Source organism: Sceloporus undulatus, chromosome 4 (genome assembly GCF_019175285.1).
Source record: "Sceloporus undulatus isolate JIND9_A2432 ecotype Alabama chromosome 4, SceUnd_v1.1, whole genome shotgun sequence".
NCBI classification, from domain to species: Eukaryota; Metazoa; Chordata; class Lepidosauria; order Squamata; family Phrynosomatidae; genus Sceloporus; species Sceloporus undulatus.
Window position 1 is genome coordinate 18846985 of NC_056525.1, and position 22573 is coordinate 18869557.

The 22573-nt window shown below is 40.0% G+C and overlaps 2 protein-coding genes across 2 annotated transcripts in view; both read left to right on the forward strand.

Annotated features, from left to right (window-relative positions):
• LOC121928173 (serine/threonine-protein phosphatase 4 regulatory subunit 1-like) overlaps positions 1 to 12227 on the forward strand; it is a 90414-nt gene extending 78187 nt beyond the window's left edge. Inside the window, 4 exon segments of the mRNA XM_042462513.1 lie at positions 2079 to 2199; positions 2294 to 2428; positions 6793 to 6934; positions 8458 to 12227. Coding sequence (XP_042318447.1) covers positions 2079 to 2199; positions 2294 to 2428; positions 6793 to 6934; positions 8458 to 8612 — 553 coding nt within the window. The 3' untranslated portion in view covers positions 8613 to 12227.
• A 269-nt stretch (positions 12228 to 12496) lies between these two features.
• ANKRD60 (ankyrin repeat domain 60) lies at positions 12497 to 20419 on the forward strand. The gene is made up of 4 exons (XM_042462512.1): positions 12497 to 12940; positions 14122 to 14252; positions 17457 to 17622; positions 19702 to 20419. Exons 1-4 carry the CDS (start codon positions 12658 to 12660, stop codon positions 19971 to 19973), a joined length of 852 nt encoding a protein of 283 aa, XP_042318446.1. The 5' UTR covers positions 12497 to 12657; the 3' UTR covers positions 19974 to 20419.
• The last annotated feature ends 2154 nt before the right edge of the window (positions 20420 to 22573 follow it).

The following is a 22573-nucleotide window of genomic DNA, read 5'->3' on the forward strand; positions in this document are numbered from 1 at the left end:
GGATGATGTCTGCAGAACTGTTGTGTGGTTGCAGCCTCTGCTTTTTATTTCCCATTACAGACTGGATGCTTGGACATGCATTTTCTGCTGTAATATGACATTCCCACCTCCTAGGTTAATCAATTGCTATTATTCCATTTGTGTGAGCCACAGGGACCACAAAGAAGGAGGACAGGTTGTATACTTGTAACTATGGTTCTTTGAGTGGTCATTTGTAAATGCATACAACACCTGCCTATCCTTCCATATTGTGTCCTGCTTCTCTTGACCTCCTTGAGTGCTGCTGTTGTGTCATATATGGAGCTGAGGGGGATTGGCGGTAAGGCTGCTATAAGATGCCAAAAGGGTAGGTGGCTTTACTACCCAAAAGCTTGTGTGATAGCTCTAGAAGATTCCAAAGAGTGCACTGCACAGGCATAGACCTTATTTGTTTGAGTTCACAGATGACTAGTCAAAGAACTAGGGTTACATTTGAGAGGACCTTTGGCTGCTTATGTATTTTTACAGTGTATTTAAAAATAATTGCTAGCATTAATAGTTTACTATTCAAAAGTCTGCCTAAATAAAAATATCTTCACCTGCCGTGGAAAAACAGAAGGGAGGGAGCCAACTGAACCTCCTGTGGAAGGCACTTCCACAGCCTGGGAGTGACCACAGAGAGTCCTTACCAACTGCTCCTGCAACAGTGGTGGGACTGCAAGAAAACCTTCCCCTGCAGATATCAATGCATGCCATGGTTTATATAAGGAGATACGGTCTTTCAAATAGTCTGGGCCCAAGCTGTGTAGGGCTTTAAAGGTCAAAACCAACACTTAAATTTCTGCCCACAGTCAGACCAGTAACCAATGCAGCTGTTTCAACAAGGGAGTTACAAAGTCCCTGTACCTAGCCCTGGTCAGCAGCCTGGCTGCAACATTTTAGACCCACTGAAATTTCTGAACAGTTTCCAAAGGCAGCTCCATGTAGAGTGAGTTCTAGTAGTACAAATAGGAGGTAATCAAGGCTTGTGTCACCATAACCAGATCTGATGTCTCGAGGAAAGGGGGCAGCTGGTGCACTAGTTATAAATGAGCAAATGCACTCATGGCCACAGTCAAAACCTGAGCATCTGGACTAAGATCTAGGTTCAGGAGCAAACCCAAGCTGCGAACTTGAGATTTCAGAGGAAGAGATTCAAGCTGAATCTCTGTTCTCTGATCCAACTGACCAGGAGCATCTTTATCTTGTAGGGCCAGTCTCAGTTTTAAATCCATACAGAAGCTAAGGTAGCTAATTTTTCTCTCTCTCTCTCTCTTCTGCGTGTGTCTCTAATGACAGCTGGCTTTGATTGTGTGAAGAAGATTCAGTTCAAAATCTGACCATGAGGTTACTCTGCAAATAGCTGTTGGTTAATGGAATGATAAAATTGAGTCCTGGAGGAGGCATGCAGCCCCTCCCCAAGCTGTTTTTGCATCCCTTGACCTTGCCAGAATCCCCAGTCCACCATTGTTCTGGACCAAAAAAAAGGCGAATTCATGTTTTCATCATCATTTGACATAAAAAAATCTATTACTTAAAACCAGAATTGTACATTTAGGTATTTACACGTTTATCACCACAGCATTTTTGACAGGCTGTGCAGTCCCTGGGGAAGCCCTGTGGCAGATACAACACACCTGCTGTAGGCAGCTGTACTGCAGTCCTAGTTCAGTTGCCTACCCCCGGCTGTAGGCAGTCTACTGTTCTGTTACCTTTAACCTCCTATCTGCAGCATAGATGATGATATTACCTACAAATTTGTGCAGGTATACTGTGGGTATGGCAAGCTGTTTATATTGCACCATTTATCTAATTTGCACATTTGAGTGTAGCTGGCTTCACTTTGATGGATCCAGAGTTTTAAGTTCTTGTCTCTGATTTTTGTCAGTTGCACTGGAAACAGCTCCTAACCCTAACAAAATAACAGTAGTAACACCCATAGCCTTGCATTCATAATAACATATTCATGTGCTATTCATCAACCTAAGGTAAAGTTTGAAAGCAAATTATAACACTAGCCTTAAAGCATTATTGTAAATATTCATTTCTCTCTTTTTTAGGCAACTCATTTTGGTACTTGAACTCTATAATCCCAATGATGTGTATGACTATTTAAGGCATATTGCACTGACTCTATGCTCAGATAAAGTCTCTGAAGTCAGGTGGATCTCCTTCAGGCTGGTAAGCTGTTGCACTTTACATTTATTATACATGGTGCATCTCTTGGAGGAAATTTTGTTACTAGTTTGATTCTTCCTTCTGATATTTTTTCCAGGTTGTAGCAATACTACAGAAATTTTATGTAAACAATGCAAACTCTTTGGGATTAAATTTCATTAATGAGTTGATTGTGAGGTTCCGCCATTGTTCTAAGTGGGTTGGAAGACAGGCATTTGCTTTCATCTGCCAGGTAGGTCTGTCTCTTTGTTCTCTTCCTCTCTTTCTTCTATGACTGGGATGTCAGTAAAGAACATTATAGTTCTGTTGCTGAAATTATGGAGACCTGGCTGGATGAAACTGGGGCAGGAGCTAATCTCTCCCAGCTTTCTCCTCATGGACTCTCCATACACCAGCAGGAATGGGCTTGGCCGGGGCGGGAGGGGGATGTGAAGTGGAGGCAGAGTGGAAGTGGTCTATTGGAATTCCATCTCCCCCACCAGGTGCCCTGTACCACAGACTGATGATTTTGAGTATGTGTTTTGAAGGTGGGAGGCCAGAGCAAAATAAGGATTCTGTTAGTGTACTGCCCATCCTGCTGCTCAACAGTCTTCCTTTCTGAGCTGGCTGAATTGGTCTCAGTGGCAGTGTTGAAATCCCCTCACTTTGTTGTACTGGGGGACTGCAATATCCATGTGGATACCTCTCTGTCAGGAGCAACTCAAGACTTCATATCTGCCATGACAACCATTGGTCTATCCCAAGTAATATGTGCTCCAGGACACACTCTGAACTTGCTTTTCAGTTCTGGGTGGGATGAAAGTGATCTGGATGTGGAGGAATTTTCTGTAGTTACATTGTTATGGACTGATTACTACCTGGTGGAATTTAGACTCAGTGGGACTTGGAATTTCTGCATGGCTGGGGGCTTGATTAAGATGTCTCTTCCTGGAGACTTGTGGATCCAGATGGATTTCTCAACACCCTTGAGGTATTTCCTGTTGTCTTGGCAGGTGATGCTGTCGAAGCCCTGGCTGATCTCTGGAATAAGGAAATGGCCAGGGCAGTGGGCATGATTGATCCCCTCCCGTGTAGTGGTGCCAGTGAGCTCCCTGGTTAACTAGGGAGCTGGTGGTGATGAAATGTATGGGACAGAGACTAGAGTGATGGCAGAAGACTTAGAATGAGTCCAACCAAACATAGGCTATTGCTCATTGAAAGGCTTATGCCATTGCGATGGTGGCAAAAAGAAATTACACTTCTCTGCCCCTATTTTGTGTGCATAATGTTGTCCAGCAAAGCTGTTTTGAGTGGTCAGGGGCCTTTACACTATAGTTCACAAAGAAAAAAATAGACTACTGGACAGCCCATTATGATAAATTTACAAGACACTTTGGAGACAAAGTCACTTGGATTAACTGTTGTGACTTGGATGCTGTAATTTAGATAAGTCCAGCGGATGTAATCTTGGTGCCTAGTTGTCCTGTATTATTGGAAATGTTTCAGTTTGTGTAGCCTGAGGATATGGACAGGATCCTTGGAAAGTGAGAGCTGCCACATGTATACTGGATCCTTGCCATTCCTGGCTTCTGAAAGCAGATAGAGGGGGACTGAGTGAGTGGGTAAGGGGAGTAGTGAATGCCTTACTGCAGTAAAGGAGGTTTCCATCTTGCCTAAAAGAGGCTGTGGTGAGGCTCTTACTAAAAAAAATTAAAAACCACCTCACTGGATCCCACCGTTCTGAATAATTATCGGCCAGTCTCTGACATTCAATTTTTGGACCTGGTTCTGGAGTTTGTGGTAGCCTCCCAGCTCCATAAGGATGAAATGGATGGGATGGCGATAGCTTCAGTCACCTTGGTGGATGACCTATGCAGGGAATTGGACAGGAGGAGTGTGTTCTTGTTGGCTGTGTTGGATTTTTCAGCACCTTTCAGTACTATCAACTATGGTATCTTTCTGGGCCAACTTGCTTGGATGAGACATGGGGGCACTGTTATGCAGTGATTGTGGTTTTTGTTGGAGGGCCTTACTTAGAAGATGGTGTTGGGGGACACCTGTACATTGCCTTGGCAGTTGGCCAGTGGGGTCCCCTAGAGTTGTGTTTTGTTCCTGCATGCTGTTTAACATCTACATAAAACTGCAGGGAGATGTCATCAAGAGTTTTGGGATGCAGTATCACCAATATGCTGATGACACCAAACCTTAACTCTCCTTCTCATCTGATTCCACAGAAGCCACCTCAGTACTCAATCAGTGTCTGTTGTCAGTAATAGACTAGATTAGGGCAAACAAATGTAAACTTCATCCAGACAAGGCATAGGTGTTCCTGAACCATTGAAATGCAGATCAGGAAATAGGGAGTCTGCCTGTGCTGGATGGGGCTACATTCCCTCTGAAATCTCAGGCTCGCAGCTTGGGTGTTTTCCTGGATTCAACTGTGAGCCTGGATGCTCAGGTTTTAGCAGTGTCCAGGAGTGCATTTGCACAGTGAAGGCTAGTGTACCAGCTTCAGCCATCCCTTGAGATGTAAGATCTGGTTTCGGTGACACATGCCTTAATTACATCTTGTTTGGACTACTGTAACATACTCTATACGGGGCTGCCTTTGAAAACTGTAAGGAACTTCAATGGGTCCAAAATGCTGCAGACAGAATGCTGACAAGGAATATTTATAGGGGGACATATAATTTTCTTGTTAAAACAGCTTCATTAGCTATCAGTTCATTTCCTGATACAATTCAAAGTGTTAGTAATGACCTAGAAAACGCTATACTGCTTAGGTCCAGACTATCTGAATGCTGAAATCATTATGAACCAGCAAGAACTCTGAGATCTTCAGGGGAAGGCTTTCTTTCGGTCCTGCCACCATCACAGGCTTGCTTGGTGAAGACACGGGTTCTCAGTGGCTGCTCCCACCCTCTTCCACCCCTTTCCTGCTTTCCTTTTGTTGACAATCAAAAGCAGGTGTTTCATGTGTAAGCAGGAGAGCTTTATAGTGGAATGTTTTATTAAATTAATGTTACAGGTCTTTCAGATCTATATTTATTTAGGGAAATGTTAACACAGCGATACTGCTTTAACTCTTGCCAGTTTTCCCCCTTTCTGTCCCTATCTCTTCATCTTGCCTTTTTATAAATACTGTTTACTTAGCTGCTCTGATCTCACAGTATGCCTGCATTACTGCTTAAATGTTTACTACAAGAGAGCCTGAGGAGTCTCCTTCATGAGTTTATTCCATAAATCATTGTATTCTGCTATTACTACTTGTTTCTCTGGATGGTACAGCAGAGCAGTGCACAAGTTTTCTAAGTGCTTCATATTCATTTTATTGTAATCCTTAAAACCCTACAAAATAGACTAAAATTATAACTTCCATACTGCAGATGAAAGCTGAGACAGAGGCTTCTTGATTTCAAAACTCAGTCTTGTATCCACATTGTAACAGCAAGGTGGCAGATTTGAGATTTGTATGGCCTGTCTTACATTTTAACTAAAACACTGATCTTTTCCAGTGGGAAGTCACATTCAAAATAATTTATTGATGATTTTATTAAATTTACTAATTTAAACATGTATTTTCTGCTCTACATCCAAGGATCTCAAGGCATTGTACAATAAAATAAATGTAAAATTTTAAAACAGTAAGAATAATTTAAAATAGACTTAAGGATGTATTGAACAGTTCAACAAAGTAAAACAAGACAGTTTAAAACAAATTAAAATAGTTTAAGACCATTTGAAACCATGCACATGTGCAGATATGGATGAAATGAGTTAATCTCAAAAGCTTTAGTAAAAAGCCATATGATACTTGGTGCCAGAACAATACTTGTATTGATGCCAGTTGGGTGTCAAAAGGAAGAGAGGGTATTCTACAGCTGGGGCACCATACCATAGAAGGCCCTCACCTATGTCTTTCTGTAGTGTATTTCCCCCACTGGAATACTATTTATTTATTTATATCACATCTTCTACCGGTTTAGGAACTCAGAGTGGCTAGGTGAGACATACTCTTACTATTTAGCTTGTTTTCATTATCATAACTGAGATCACAGTCTCACACAAATCAACTTCATATTTTCATTCCCAAGTTTTCTTTTGTCTCAGGAACATAATTTAGAAAGCAGGGAGGGAACCTCTTCTGTTGCTCTTTTTCAGCAATTCATATCACCCAGAGATATATCACTGTTTCTCACTGTTCCTTCTACTCAGCTCTTGGTTATAGTAGCTTTCCATATCATAATTGTATTGATGTTGCAGAATAGGCCTTGTTCTGAATGCTATCAGATTTTCCCACCCTAAAGAAAATGCCCAAAGCAAGATCCCTTCTGTTGATCTTTTTTTACATCATACTGTCATGGATTCTTGACGTTTCCAATTCAAGAATGGTCATTTGATGAACAGGCCACCACTGATGAGCAGGAGATTTCTCAATGTTCTTTCTGTTGGAAACTCTTGATTGTTAATCTTTAGATATCACTAAAGATAGGAGGCCATATGGAAAAAACATACAGCAGCAACAATGTCATTAGCAGTGGTAGCAGGATTTTTGCTGAAACTGACACTTGATATTCTGTTAGCAAAGTGTTTGGTTTCTCATTTTTGTCATTACAGGCAGTAGTAGAAGAAGAATGTATGCCTGTTGACCATTTTGTTGAACATCTGTTACCCAGCCTTCTAAGTTTGGCTTCTGATCCTGTGCCAAATGTAAGGGTTCTGCTTGCCAAGGCTCTGAGGCAAACACTGTTGGAGAAAGGTATGCTGATTTCTTCCATACACAAACTTTTTTGTAACATAGTGACCTCTGTATCTAGGCAATAGTGCTGTTTTGCACTGGTTAATTCTAAATGAAAGATGTTCTTTGTATAAATCAGTGTGACTGTGGACATTCCTTTTGAATGAAGTATGTTAGAGAATTTGGTTCTAACTGCAGACATACCTTCTGGTAGCAATTTTGATATTTGAGTAAGGACTGCTGCCTCCTGTTGTTTCTTTGGGGACTTTGAACAAAAGGAGGTAATAGAACAGGAGACTGGTTGGATCAGACTAAAGGTCCATCTCCCCATCTTGTTTTCCTAGAATGACGAGCCAGATGACTCCATGCCCTTCTTGTAGGCTTGCTGGGGACAACGGCTGTCCCCAACAGTCACCTGCCCCAGCAGTGTTAATTTCTAACGTATATATAGCAGCTAAATTTGATTTTTGTACCTAGTAGCCACAGATAAAGCTAACTTCTGTGAATTTATCTAATCCCTTGTTGAAGCTACCTAAGCCATGGGCCATTGCCACATCTTGTGGCAGTGAATTCCGTCCATTAATTACACATTTTATCAAGTAGTTCATTTCTCTGTCCTGAATCTACTGCCAATCATTCTAATTGAATGACCTTAAGTTCTGGCATTATGAGAGAAGATGAAAAATATTTATGTCCATGGTCAACACACCATGCATAATTTTTATAAATCTGTTTTATTCCTGTGGTGCTGTAATGGCTTGATTATTTTGGTTCCTCTTTTCCTAAATGTATAATGTCCTTTCTAAGATGGGTCAAACACATGGGTTATACAATAACCTAAATATAGCCATATATTAGATTTACAAACAAACATTACATAGCAATAATAGCCACTTTGGTTTTAAGTCTGTTCCTAATACTCCCTGGCCTGTTTTCATTCTGCTAACCACTACAATCCCACATTTTCTTATTCATCCCTTCCATTCTTCCTGCCTTCTTTTCCTCCTTTCATTCTTTTTTTCTTTTTATTCCAGTATGTGTCCTTTTACATTTACAGAATTGTAGTTGTCTTTGTGGCTATAACAGGATTAATACCGGAGTATTAGCTTTAGTGAGAGAATGAACTTTTCAATGACCTAACATAGACTATTGCCACAGCCTTGACAGAAATATATTTCTGCACATAGTATAGATAGTTCAAGATATAAACAAGTACTAGCCACTGTGAACATCCCTGAAGTTACCCTGTTCTTCAGATAAGGCTGTTTATACTTCTTCCTAATGATTGGGATTCCCCTCAAACTCTCTTTAATGAAAGATTCCTCTATATCTTTCTTTTTTTGTTTTCTAATTCTGCTTTTTGTTGAATAAAGTATTTATACACTTTGCATTTCATTGTTTTAATCATTACATGCTTTCTTATTGGCCAGATTGGGGTGGGTGCTGGTGGGGAGGGGAATAGAGACTAAATTCAAGAATAGTATTCTTTTGGTATAGAATGATGTGGTTCAAACTAAAATGTTCTCCTTTGCTTCATATTCTAGCGTATTTTAGAAGTGTAGGCAACCCTCATCTTGAAGCTGTTGAAGAGACTGTTCTAGTTCTGCAGACGGACAGGGATCAAGATGTTTCTTTTTTTGCTACCATCAAGCCAAAATGCAATAATGTACAGATTACTTCACTTGAAAAACAAAATTAATTTTGTTTTTCTGTGGACCACAAAATGATTAATCTGCTAACAGGATCTTACATTGTCTACTAACCTCGTGGAAGACTAAGTCAAGCAACTAATGCAATCTAAGAGAAAAGGGCTTGTTCCAAATGAGAAATATGTTGACCTTTTATCTACAGACTGATAATGGTGATATGGAATACTCACCAGTAATACTGTTTTCATTTTTCTTTCACAAATGTGGTAACTCTCATGTACGAAAGCTCTGTATTTGTGTGTGTGTGTTCTTGTGAATTGACACACATACACTGTTTCAGCATCATTTTGGAGAATATGTTGATTCAAAGGAAAGAAGGCAATTAATTGCTTGGCTGCAACCCAGAATAGCGCACAAAGCTTGAGCTAATATAATCAGTGAACAATTTAGAAAGTGGACACTCTTTTCCATTTTGTTACAAATTGTTCCATGGTTAGTGGCATCATGTTTTATTATATTAACTCATTCCAATTTTACATAACCGCCTGAAAACTGGAAAGAATTCAGAAAACTTAATTACATATCTACAACTCATTTTTCAATAATAAGATACAACACAGTTGTTTTATTAGAGCAAATGAATTTAAGGGGCTTTTCCCATCCAAAGTTGATGGTTGATCTTCAAAGAACTGAGGGTTTCACATTGTGAATTGTAGCATGGTGGGGTGTGGGTGGAGGTGGAGTGTTTATGTTAAAATTAATGAAATGCCATAGCTGTAGCTTTTTTTTTTCTGTCCTATTAAGTCACATACCCTTTCCACTAGTGGTGTGATGTATGTTCCTGTAAACTCATTCTCAAACCACTTAATTCTGAAATTATACATTTATTGAGTCTACTCCATAATAAGGGGTTTGAGAAATAGATATAGACTGTTAGTCTTCAGTACTGGAATATTAGTATTCAGTACTAGAATGTGGTACAGATTTGTTCTACATTTTTGTTTCTGTTTGAGAAATATAAAATGAGGTTAGGGATGTAAATTCTCCAAGAACACATTAAATATTTTTACTTAGATATGAATGTAAGCTTAAAGCCATGAGAATCAGGCTTTCTATATTTTGAGTAATGAGGGTTTCTCTCTTTTGGAAGGTCACTGGAAAATTCTGTATGAAGTGTGGCATCCAGTCCCTGAAGGGGCTGTATATGACCAGCAGTGCACACATGGGTTTTTTCAACTACCTCCTTTCAACTGCTTTCTTCCTCAAAACTGCCTCTAAAGCAGCATTTCATTTGGTGCAGGAGGCTACAACCACAAGAGAGACCCTACAGTACTCTCTGTCTGTGTGTAGAAATTTGTCCACAGACCACTCTCGATCCCCACTGTTCGGGTTTATTTTTGAAGGCTATTATTAGTACAACAAAAGCTGGCTTTTCTTTTTGTTGTGGAAAGGATATAAAACAGTGGAACTATAAATGGGAAGATGGAGGAGGACCAGTGTAATCTTGTAAGCTGTTAAGTATGACATTACATGACACAGTCTTAGAGAAAAATAATGAAACTAAAGACTGATCCATTTTATGTTCCTGGTTATCTGTGAAAAAATTAACATGTATAAGAGCACAATGCACACACCTTTTGTCAGAATTTGAGAGTCCAGAAACTTAGATTGTGTGATTTGCACAAAATAAATTGTTGTATATAATACGATTTTTTGGCAGGAATAATTCATAAATGTGATCACTGCGGGAGGTAAATATTGTGAACAGAGCATAAATATGACAGTTCTACAAAAGGCTCATAACAGTTACGAAACCATCTTCTTTTCAGATTTTCTTTTATTGAATATATAGCCATTAGACATTTAAGGACAGAAAACCTGAAAAGGAACCCTATACATGTTGGATTTTCCCCCCAAAAGCATAGAGAAACAAATCTCATTTAATGACCAGCAAAAATATTCCACTCATTATTTGTCTGGTAACTTAGAAAGACACATTTGTGTTCTCTTCAGCATCTCTGTTTCATTAAGTGATTTCATTGTCTGGATTCTCAACTTGTTGTTATGTTTTCTCATTTTATTTATTTATTTTTATAAAAAAACGGTTTAGTTTGCCACAATTGCCTACCAAATTCTAGGTGTGATGTCATGAAAGATTCTGTCCCAGATTGCAATACATTGTTTAGCATTTGTAAGAACATTACGTGTTTTGCAAGTTCCTAAAAATGCTTTTAGAAACAATGGAGAAATATATCCTTGCTTCTTCATTATAACGTATCTAAGCTGTGGTTCTGCAAGGAGTTTCTACATTTAAATGTTTTAATAAGTTTAAAACAAAATGCCTCTTCAATGCAAGTGATTTTTTATGACTGCAGTTTCTCAGCAAAATGTCATTTTTTGTAGTTTTAATATCTTTTTCTAATGCTGACATTATACAAATATTTTTTTAACAGTTCAGATTTTTCTAAAATTGTTCTAATCCTTTTTTGTTTATGTTGACCATAATAGGTCGTTAAATTTTTCAGCACTGATCATTGTTTTTGTTTTCTAAGTGTACAGAGAAATGTTTGTGGAGAACTGTATATAGTTTGCTGTTTGAACATTAAAACAATCCAGTTTGGGCTGCCATGTTAATTTTACATTGATAGGTACCCCATTGTTACACCAACCTATTAGATATTATGGACTTTCATTCGTCTTTAGAAAGCTGGTGTAATTTTCATGAAGATATTGGTTGGTTAATATCACGTATGCATGTGTAAGTTGCTAAACTAAATATTACCAAAATGGCAAATGAAATTTTAATTAAAAATTAGCACCTTTTTCTAAATCTAGGCATTACCCCCATTTTTGAAATGTGATTTTTGTTAAAATGTTTTGAAAACGTGTTTAATAATAATGTATAGTTGCATGCACTAGAGGTGGGGAGAATTCTGAGCAATTCAGCTCACTTTTCCTCTTCCCTTGCTTTTGCCCACTTTGTAATCCCATCTCCCACCTCCTATTTGTGTTTCTACATTTGAATTATAGTGGCAATGGGTTTAAGTAGCAAAGAAAGGCATGGGCACAAACACCATTCATTTTTCAATGACTTGTCTGTAGCTTCTCCATGAATACCACTGAAATGATGGAAATGTGTGCAGCAGCTATTCTGGAGTGATTCTCTAGTACAATTTATGCATGATTAGGTGACAGTACCTTATAGCGCCTTCTCTAGAGCAAACAATCAGAGTTAAGCAAAGAAGACTAAAGTAGTGGTTTTTCATTCTTTAAAGAAAAAGAAACGTAAAACCTTATAGTGAACAAAAGTTGATATTTAACTACCCTCCTCTCAAAAAACTGCAAGGATTTCACTTCACAATGTTTGGCTGAGACATGAAAAACAAATATTAGTATTGCAATACTGCAGTAGTGTGTATTTGTACCAGAACTGGGTTAGTCATCTTTGCATAGAAATCAAATCTGCTGTTATCTGCTGCATATGATTGTAAATTTGGCTCCTCCTGGAATTTTTCCAGGTGGCAGTTACATGCTTGTAAAGTATGGCAAGTGCTTAGGAACATTCTGGAAGACACTCTGGAAGTGCTACTAATTTTGTCAGAAAATAGTCTATGTAACTTTTTATTCATATTTATCTCAATAAATCCCATGTTTGTTTTATTAAATGCTGTTTTCTTTTGTTCACTGACTTTGCACAAAAGCTTGAGCAGTGTTCCTTCCAGCCATTCAGCAGCTTGTGAACAGCATAGTGTTAACCAATGTTTCTTGTATCCCAGCAACACAACATATTTGACAAAGGAGAGGAGATCTAATAGAGTGGCTCCTCCATTCACACCTCTGTCTCTGTTTATCAGAATTCTGTGTTTGTGGACAGAGTCATCATTCACCTTCTTTGATGAATGCTGCAATGAGTTGCGCTCCCTCAACCAACGCTTAGAAGTTTTCAAAGTTCTGTCCTTACTGTAATGTAATGTGGCATCACACTGGCTGTGCTCTGATGATTTGCTAGTCATGCATTGTTCCTGTCTCATGACATCATTACTGTACTGGGATTTCTCCTATGGCAACAATCTGATGAATAGTCTTGTTTAGAAGATGAAGAAGAAGAAGAAGCGGGAGCTGAATGCAGTTTTCCAGTCCAGGATAGGGACAAGTTCCCGCTTCACTGCTCTCTTACCAGAGCGGTCACTGCGTTCAGGGGAATTATCGTCTCCACAGACTCGCATTTTCAATGTCAAGCTGCATGTGGTGGAGACTGATGAGTCCGTTATAGTGCCCGAATGTCAACATGAGTTAACCATAAGGAATCTGAAGAGCCGGATGGAGCTCATGCTTGGGATTCCTGTGAATTTCCAGCGACTCCAATATCTGGATGAAGGTGAGGTCAGGTGCATTTGGAAATGACAGCAATACAGTAGTCCCTCGGGTTACGAAATTAATTCGTTCCGCCGCTCCGTTCGTAACCCGAGTAATTTCGCAACCCGAAAAGGCTTTCCGTTAGCGCTGGAAAGCCACTAGCCGCGCTTTGCGGTTTGAATTTCGCGCCGAAAAAAAATTCGTAACCCGAAAAAAATATCGTAACCCGGAACAGTTTTTTCCAATGTAACTTTTTCGTATCCCGGAAATTTCGTAACGCGATCAATTCGTATCCCGGGGCACCACTGTATAGGCAAAATACAAAAATGTATTGCTTTTCTATAGGTTATTCACATTAGCTTATTGACAGTTTATTGGACCAACTTCAAGACAAGATAGTAACTATATGTAGTAGAGAAGTAATAAATGATACAAGAAATTGCTCCCATGTATTAATCTTGGGGGGGGGGGCTAAATAACCGAAAGCCACCAGATATCATCTGATCTTGGAGGCTAAGCAGGGTCAGCCTGGTTTGTATTTGGATGGAAAACAACCATGAATCCAGATGTAGACATTTCAGAGGGAGGAACTGGCAAAACTACCTCGGGATCCTTGCCTAGAAAACCCTATGAAATTCAGGGGTCATCAGGTTACTTAAGGCACACTCAAACAGATCATATGTTAAATCTAAGTGTGTTGTTGAAGTTACTCTAAAATCTTAAAGTAATAATAATAATAATAATAATAATAATAATAATAGGATTTATTTATATGCCACCCAATCACTGGGAATCCGGGCAGCTTACAACAGAGGGGATAATAGACGGTTCCCTGCCCTCAGGCTTACAATCTAAAAAAAAAAATGACACAAAAGGAGAAGGGAATGGTGGGGGGAGGGGATCAGGTCCAGCAGTTCTTCTCTCCCTCTGAGGCCTGGACCAAGGCAAGTGGATTGGAAGGAGGGCTCTTCTTCTTCAGGCTAGCCCTGTTGGAGCTGGGCCTGCCTGGTCAACTCCCTCATAGGCCGGAAGATGACAGCTATGGAGGGAGTTATCTTCTTCCAGGCTAGCTCTGGTGGAGTAGACTAAGGTTTATCTTTCCTAAATATATGGTATTATTTAAGAGTCAAGGTCTTGCAATCCTCTTTACCTGACTGCATCTCTTTTCCTTACCAACTTCCTTTATTTGGTTTGCTACTACAGTGGATCTTGATGATAACTCTACATTTAAAGAGAATGATATTATCCCTGGAGGAACTCTCACCATGCGAATCTGGCCAGAAGATGCTTGGGGACTTTTGGTGTCTGCAGCTGCAAAAGGAAGGATAGAAAAGGTTGGCTTGATTGTTCTTGTAATCATGGGAAACGTATAGGATATTTCCTCAGCTGAAACATCAATGAGTAATTTGTGACTGTATTTTATTCTGAAGAAATTAACATTTCATAGGAGGGAGCAAATAAACATTTCTATTCTTGAGGCAAAGCAACAAATTGTCGCTCACACCCAGTTCAAAATACAGTCACCCCTCCTAACTTGGGAGGGATCCGTTCCAGCCCCCTCCCCATGGGTTAGGAGACTTGCAGATAATCAAGCCCCATTGAAATGACTAGAGTGTGCACCACGGGAAGGTGCCCCATTCACCTCAATGGCGAGTTGCCCCTCCACAGATCATCAAGTCCTCTCATTTCAAGTCCGCGGACATCATATCTAAAGCTGGAAGGGACAACAATGGGGGGTTGCCTGTTTTTGTAGTCCCAAGAACCACCCCCTCCCTGAAACATCATACCTCTGGAGGACTCTGGGAAACATGGTTCATATTTAAAACAAGGAAGGCATCCCTCACATGTCTCCTTTTAATGAAACAGCTTGCTGGATTTCCTGAAAGTGGAAATGACCCCAAACATTTACAGTTTTGGTAAAAGAGTAGTGTTGCCCAGGGTAGAAAATAGGCCTCTGAATTTGCCTGCCATAATTTACAACAACTTGAGCTGATACACACAGTAAGATATCCCAGAAGTGTCATCCCCTTTGTGCCCTTTCATGACAACCAAAATATGTTGATTGAGGCAGCTGCCATATTCTCCTCAATGGTCAGACTGGCCAAGATTTCAGCATAACATGCTGCTCTTACCATTTTTTCCCCTTTATAAAGTTTACTGTACAAAAATGCAAAGGATGCAGTATTAGTATCTTTGACAAACATTGTTAGTCAAGTGGCATAGCAATGGGAACATGTCAGGCTTAAAATACACTTTTAAGGGAATCCACTGATAATGACTGATTCAAATCTAAAATTATTGCCTTAGTGCTGATCCTATCCAATCAATATTTATTGACTTGCCCAAAAGTTATATAAAAATGTGAAAATAAAATAAAATATATAAAAATAGAAATATAAATACAGTACACTAGGCAATACAACTAGTACAACGAGTACAACAAAATTTGTAACTTGTAAAACTGATCCTATTCATAGTAGAAGGTAGGTCTTATGATCCCATATTTTCTTTCATTCCCCCCTTTTGTGGCAGCATTTTTCAAAAACTTTACTTCCTTAGTTTGTCCCACATGTGTTGTGGAAAGTATGCTTATTTATGTTTCATCACATGGATCAAGGCCACTGTTTTGCTTACTGTGGTGTTAGAAGTATCACTAAATAATTATATTCACTTTATATAAACAGCTATGTCTATATCTGGTTAGAAAGGTCCACTTTAGGATATTCTGGGACGCTGACTGTCTTGTTAGAACCAGGATGATTCTAGTGGTTTGAGCATTGGATTGGGATTTTGTGAGTCATATACTTGTTTGAGGCACTGGAGCTACTCATTTTCCTTTGGCTCCTGGACTGTTCAGTTACTGCTGAGTTGGTTTAGAATCTATGTATAATTCCAATGTATAATTTAGAATTAGTAATGTGGAATGGATTGAGTGCTGTATTAGGAGTCTGCAAGACAATGGTCTGTTAGAACAGAAACTCACTGGGTGACCTTGGGCAAGTTACAATTTCTCAACCTCAGGAATGGCAATGGCAAACCTCCTTTGATGAAATTTTGCCAAGAAAGCCCTAGTTGGAGTTGACTTGAAGGGACATGACAACAAGTTGTTTATTCTTATCTGTGTTTGCAGTGTCAAGCTGGCATCTCTATGCCCATCTGTCTATTTGATTTATGTCCCCATTGTCTCCCCAAAGTGGAGCTCATGGCAGTTCAAACCAGCCTAAAACTGATTTTACATCAAAACACATCATAATATCAAAACACAGTTGTTTTAAAAGAAATTTAAAAACATATCAGTATCAATATTAATTGAATTAATATTTAAAGTTGGCTGAGGAGCTAAAAATAAAAAAGGGTGTCTCCTGAACCATCTGTTATTGGAGAGGTCTGTTTCTTCAGTGGAAGGAAACACCTTTATTTTGGTTTGGTAGGTAAACCTTTACCTGTATTGAGAGAGCCTATTCTCAGAAATCTGTGATCTGGCAACACCTATGTTAGATTGTTATAGTTATTGATAAGCTGTAACGTGACCACAGAGGGTGACCAAGATGATCAAAAGTCTGCAAACCAAGCCTTTTGAGGAAAGACTGAGAGAGTTGGTTATGTTTAACTTGGAGAAGAGACTGAGAGGTGAGATGATAGGTAACTTTAAATATCTGAAGGGATGTCATGTACAACATGGAGATAGAGTGTTTGCTGCTGCTCCAGATATTATTATTACTACAGTATTACTATTATTATTATTATTATTATTATAAATTAGGAAGAACTTCACTTTAAGGGTTATTCGACACTAGAATAGACTGCATCTGAGGATGATGGACTTTTCCTCAGAGGTCTTTAAACAGATGTTGGATGGCCATTTTTCAGAAGTGCTTTAGTTGTATATTCCTGCATGGGAGGAGAGTGGGTTAAATTTATTTTAATATTATTTATTAAAATATTTTTATCTTATCCTATGTCCAAGGATAGTTTCTAGCCATTTAGCTATTTACCATTGTTTTTATTATTGGAGCATTAGTTTTTCATTTATATAAGTTACCCTTGGAACTTTGCTGAAGATTGGGTTAGTTACAGAGGCTACACTTAGAAAATAAACAAATCTAACAATGTCAATATCTCCTTGAAAATATCCAACTGACATATGCATGTAGGAAGGAACATTTAACATTTTAATTAAATGCACTTATTTTTTGCATTGCCTTTTCCAAAAGCATCTCAGTCCTCATATCATAATGAAGTTAGGAGAAAAATGCAACAGGCAGCTAGAAAATAGTATAATCCTCTCCCACAAAAAAGAGGGGAAATGCTGGCCATGCTTTTGCTTTGTCAACATCTCAGACCTTGCAACATGCAGTGGGTTTCCTTGGAGTCTTATTTACATCAGGGCTGGGCTCCTACATATGGTCTGTCTCCTAGTATCATTTTTTAAGTAGGGGAGGGGTTGGGGGCCTCACTGTCCTTTTCTAACATTCAACTTGGTGCACCCCAGTTTAAATGAGTTAACATTTATATATTTGTTCCTTTTCCATTGCCAGCTGGAACATGTAGGAGCAACAAGTACCTCTTTATTTAGCACAGCTAATGCAGAGCTGATGGGACCAGAAGAGAAGAGCGAATGGTTAGCCCACCGAGCATTTGTGGCCTTGCTTATTACCGTGCGCAGAGGCAACCTAGAAGCTGTGGAATTTCTGCTTCAAAATGGTAATATTCTGATTTTGGAAGAGGACTCTGATAACTGTAGTTGCCTAGCAAGATGTCTTTGGATTTAGTGGTTATTGGGATGAAACAGACGGGACAAATAAAGTGGTTTCCACATCCCTCCAAAGCAGGTGGAAACCAGATATAAACTGCATTCAGGGACTAAAAAAACAGAGCAAAAAGAAGCTGGGATATTCTGACTTAGCCTGGAAAATGCACACCTTTGGCCTTGCATATAAATGCCCTGATGTAAGAGTGGTTCTGAAGGAGCAATTTGTCTTAACCCTAACCCTAAAGCTGCATATAAACACACCAATGCAGGTGTGCATTTAAAGGGGCATGTAGAGGGGTCTCCATGATTGTGCTTTGCCAGTGTTTTACTGGTCACACTGATGCTCCAATGTCCTGCACCAGTGGAGGATCGCAGGTGTGACGGTGGGGCATCCAGTGGGATGGCATCTAGCCAGCATGTAGTTGCTGGCTGTGTATTTGTGCAACAGTGCATGTGTGGTGGGGAGATGAGTACCCAGAGTAACAGCTGTGTGCATTTGGGCTGCCTTGGGAGAGGCCAGTGTGGACAAGCGGGGTTTTCACCCACTTCTGGAAAATGCAGGTTCCAGACGCTTTTTCTTGCCTGTCTGTTCTGCCCCATTATTACCATACCTGTCAAGCAAGCCATAAAGCATTAAGAATAGATGGGCTTCGCCCACTAGATCATTTGAGTACACACACACATGGAAACATACACACAGCACCCAAGGCAACTTATAAGAATAGCTGGTGGGAACTGATGGCATTTGTGCATGTCTTCAGTTTAGAATTCCTGTACTCTTTCCAACTAAAAAGTCAAACAAGTGTTCCTTGCATCCAAGTGAACTTGGGGTTTCTTTCCCCACAAAAGCAATCCCTCCTTTTCCAACCCTGCCATGGGAAGCCATCTCATATGGCTGAAACTACACTAAGGGTCAAAAACTGTTTTCCCCCAATTTGTTCTATGCATACAATAGACTAATGATTAAAATGGGGAAAATGGCAGGATGTAAGACTGCACCTCTTCTGCAAGTGGATGATGAGACCATTCTTCTGCCATGTAAAACCAAACCAACGAAAGAATTTCCTGTAAACAAGCTCATGCCAGGGAGAGAGGCTTCAGCCTTTGCAGTACATGCTTTTATCTGTGTGGGTGTTCAGTAAATTAAAAAAACAAACCCAAAAATACACCAGACCCCCCTCCCACACACAACAGATCCCTTCCAAAAGAAAAGCAAAATAAAAATAAAATAAAATAAAAATTAACCTCTTAGAGTGAAGAAAGGATCATGGCCAGATTCAGAAAGAATCATTCAGAGTAAAGATGGAAAATTAAAAAGCCATCACACATGTGGGTAGACAGAGGGCAGCGTTCAAAAAAATTGTGTTTTAAGCAGCCAAAGGCTTGATGGGTGACACCCCCTGCCAACCTCTCTGCCATAGTCCCTACCCACCAGTGAGATGTGATTCTGATCTGAAGGTCGTTCCCACTTGTTGAGCATGCTTGTGATTCAGTTATTCTCAAAAGAACCTCTTGAAAAGTAGTGTCAAATAAGAGTGAGTTTTCTGCGTTTACCCCGCTTTTAAGGAACTCTATTGGATCAGAATCAGATTGAAACCAATGGACATATAACCTAGTTCGTAATTTGATTTAAATCATAGTGGGAATGCCCCCCTAGAGGGGGAGTCCTGTTATAGTTTTTTGTGGGTTTTTCGGGCTATGTGACCATGTTGTAGAAGTTTCTTCCTGACGTTTCGCCAGCATCCGTGGCTGGCATCTTCAGAAAATCAGAGAAATTCTTCCAGAACATGGCCACATAGCCCAAAAAACCCACAAAAAACTATGGATGCCAGCCATGAAAGCCTTCGGAGTCATGTTAGTTTGTTGCAGGTGTTAGAATATAATTTGTGATTTAACCTGTAGCTATAGTTTGGCTTTAAAGCATGACTGATGCAGTTTACTCTCTTAAACCTGGGCTTTTTTTTTAATTAATTAAAGAATAGCTAAACTCAGACTGCTGAATTTCCAAAACAGCCTTGTTTTCTCTTTAGGTGCTGATCTGAAACGTAAAACACCACTAGGTAGAACAGCCCTCCATGTTGCCGCCACCTCTGACCAAATTGATTGTATAGATATTCTTCTTAACTACGGGGCCAAGTTTAATCAGGAAGACCAGGAAGGATATACCCCGGCAGCCATAGCTCGCCAGTGGGGACAGAAAGAAAGTGAGCGCAGGATCTTCCGGTACCAGTGGAAGAAGCAAACTGTTGGAGCTAAGAAGCAAAAATTGAAAGAGACTGCAGGGGTGTCATTCCAACGCTAAGATGCAAAGGCATGAATGTCATTGAATCTTCCTGTCAGAAATATGGGCTCAGGCAGCTTAAATACAAGATTTTAAAGGAAAGAAAAGAATGGCTGCATAAAGGATGGCTGTATGCATGAACTGCCATTAGTACATGGGGACTGCATGAGCCACAAAATGCCTACATAGGAGTGAAAGTGACTACCCCAAGACATGCACTTCTATATATTAGGGATCTGTCCTGTAGGACTCTTGGAAACAGGGTTGTCGGGTGTACCTCAGATGCTGAGACTTCTGGGCCAAAACATAGCTTCATTTCCTAGTGATGTCATTAGGTATGATACACTGAGCATCAACCACAGTTTCTCTGAGGATGTCATTGAAACAAAAATCACAAAGTCTTAATAAAAAAAATTAAATGTTTTTTCTGTTTGAAAATTTGTTTGAAGGAGGAATGAGATGAAGGGAATTCTCTTTTGGAAGAAGAAAAATGAAATCAAGTATGATGCTAGATCCTATTCATTTAACTTATATCCTACTTTTGTTCTATGCGGTTCAGAGTGTTGTCTGTTAGAATGCCAGGTGAATGCAGCTTCCAGCATGTATAATGTGCCTTCAGATCATGCCCTGAGTCAACTGGGTATTTTTTCCATGGCCTCAGTTTATCACTCCTCTTAAAACTGCAATTCTGTCCACCTCCCGAATACACATTTTTAAAATCATAACATACAGTTCTTTTATAGATGCCTTTTGTTGCTTGAGCAACTGGAGTGCCGTTCTCACATCACACAGCAGAGGGCACTCAAGGATCACGCATCAGCCAGTAAATTACAGGTGGGGTTGTGTGTTTTTTAAATTCTTCCTGAGGCCAAGACTAACCCCAAGGCTCCATCTAGCAAGTGAGAGTTGGTTGCAGCAAATGACAACTTAACCAGACAAATGTAGGGTTTCTCCTCTAGCTGATTAGCAATAGAAGATTATAATGCCCAAAGATAAAGAAGGAAAGGGGCATTGACTGTAGACAGCTACAAACTGTGCAATCTGACTTCGGACACAACCATCAGATCTTTCAATTTACTGAAATGTCCAGGTGCACTGCCTTCTGTCTGCCACTGAACATCCTAAATACAGTGTGCAGAAAAAATTCCTGGTCCTTTGTCTGATTTGGACATCCTGGGTTTTCTTTGAAAGGCTGCTGTTTAATTGTTGTACTTTGCTAGAATTGTTACTGGAAGAGCTGATGGCTTACTGAATACTTTTGCATATCGAGGAGCAATATAGGCAAAGGCATTTCTGGAAGCAATTGTCTAGACTGTTTTAGTCTGTACTGTAACATGGGGAAGAGGGGGCTGGAGCTGGTACAAGATATGTGGCTCCATCCAGACTCTCTGCTTAGTTTTCTTGGAGCAGTCATGTACCTGTCAGAATGAGAACACATGTTCCAAAGGATAGCCTGCTTTCTATAACCAACCGTATATAGAGCACTACAGAATAACATTGTCATAATGACAGCAGTCAATGTGGGGGGGAAAAACCTATGTTGGAGACTTGTGACATTTACCCCAAACCACAATGCATTCACTGAGAATAATTAAGAGGAAAATCAGTACGTAAAGGGATCTTGCAGCATTTTGAGACTAGCTCCTTCATCCTCCAGAACAGTTCTAAGGAGCTCTGTGGGTGTGCTCTACTTTGTGCTAGAAGGGAACTGCTTGCTGTATCGATAACAGTTCTCTAGTCCACAGAACCTCTGTGGTATAGTGCTTTGAGCATTGGACTACAACTCTGGAGACCAGGGTTGGAATCCCCACTCAGTCATGGAAACCCTCTCGGTGACTTTGGGCAAGCCACACACTCTCAGCCTTAGAGGAAGGCAAGATGAACCGCTGAAAAAATTCTGCCAAGAAAACCCCACGATAGATTTGCCTTAAGGTAGCCATAAGTCAGAAATGACATAAAGGCACACAACAACAACAACAAAGTTCAGGAGTGCCTGAGTTGACATCAACTCACCTGGCTCTTCAGGCTTGATCACATGGAGATCTGAGAATGGAGGAGAACCTAACCCTCTTTGTCTTCCTCCTGGGACAATCTAAAGACTGCCAGTTCTGCAGGAGGAGAGCTTGGAAGTCTTCATCACAATTCAGACCCCATGAGTGAACAAAGAAATGGGAAAGCTGGACTTTTGGGCTGTGTAATGATTTGGAACCAATAAACACTTGTGTTCTTACTTGTGCCTCACTGATAAACCTGGAGACTGAGGGCTTTAATGTCCCACTTCCCATGGATTGAGAAGAGGGCTTAATGGTACCAGTATTTTGCATGCTGCAGTACTTGGCTGGGAGACACACCACAAATGGATACTTACAATACCATTAACTAGCATACACTTGGAACACCTGGAATATGTAGTCCTAGTGCATTAGAATTAATGCTGACTGTTTTTTCCAGGGCTGGGATGCTGTGTAAGACAGACAAGACGGTGCAGAATCCCAAGCCAGACCCCACCAATCTTATACAAATGCACTTACACTTGCATGAGTCACTTGCTTGACAGGCAACCAGCTTCAACAACTTGTTGAACTTGCTGTAGTTGGCTGCATGTCAAGTAAATTGCTGCT

Bases quoted from the DNA above. Each gene is read 5' to 3' on its own strand.
- ANKRD60 (XM_042462512.1), top strand. From the start codon at position 12,658: ATGAAGAAGAAGAAGAAGCGGGAGCTGAATGCAGTTTTCCAGTCCAGG. The intron at 14,253-17,456 runs GTTGGCTTGATT...TTCCATTGCCAG, and splicing joins CAAAAGGAAGGATAGAAAAG to CTGGAACATGTAGGAGCAAC. The intron at 17,623-19,701 runs GTAATATTCTGA...TTTTCTCTTTAG, and splicing joins GGAATTTCTGCTTCAAAATG to GTGCTGATCTGAAACGTAAA.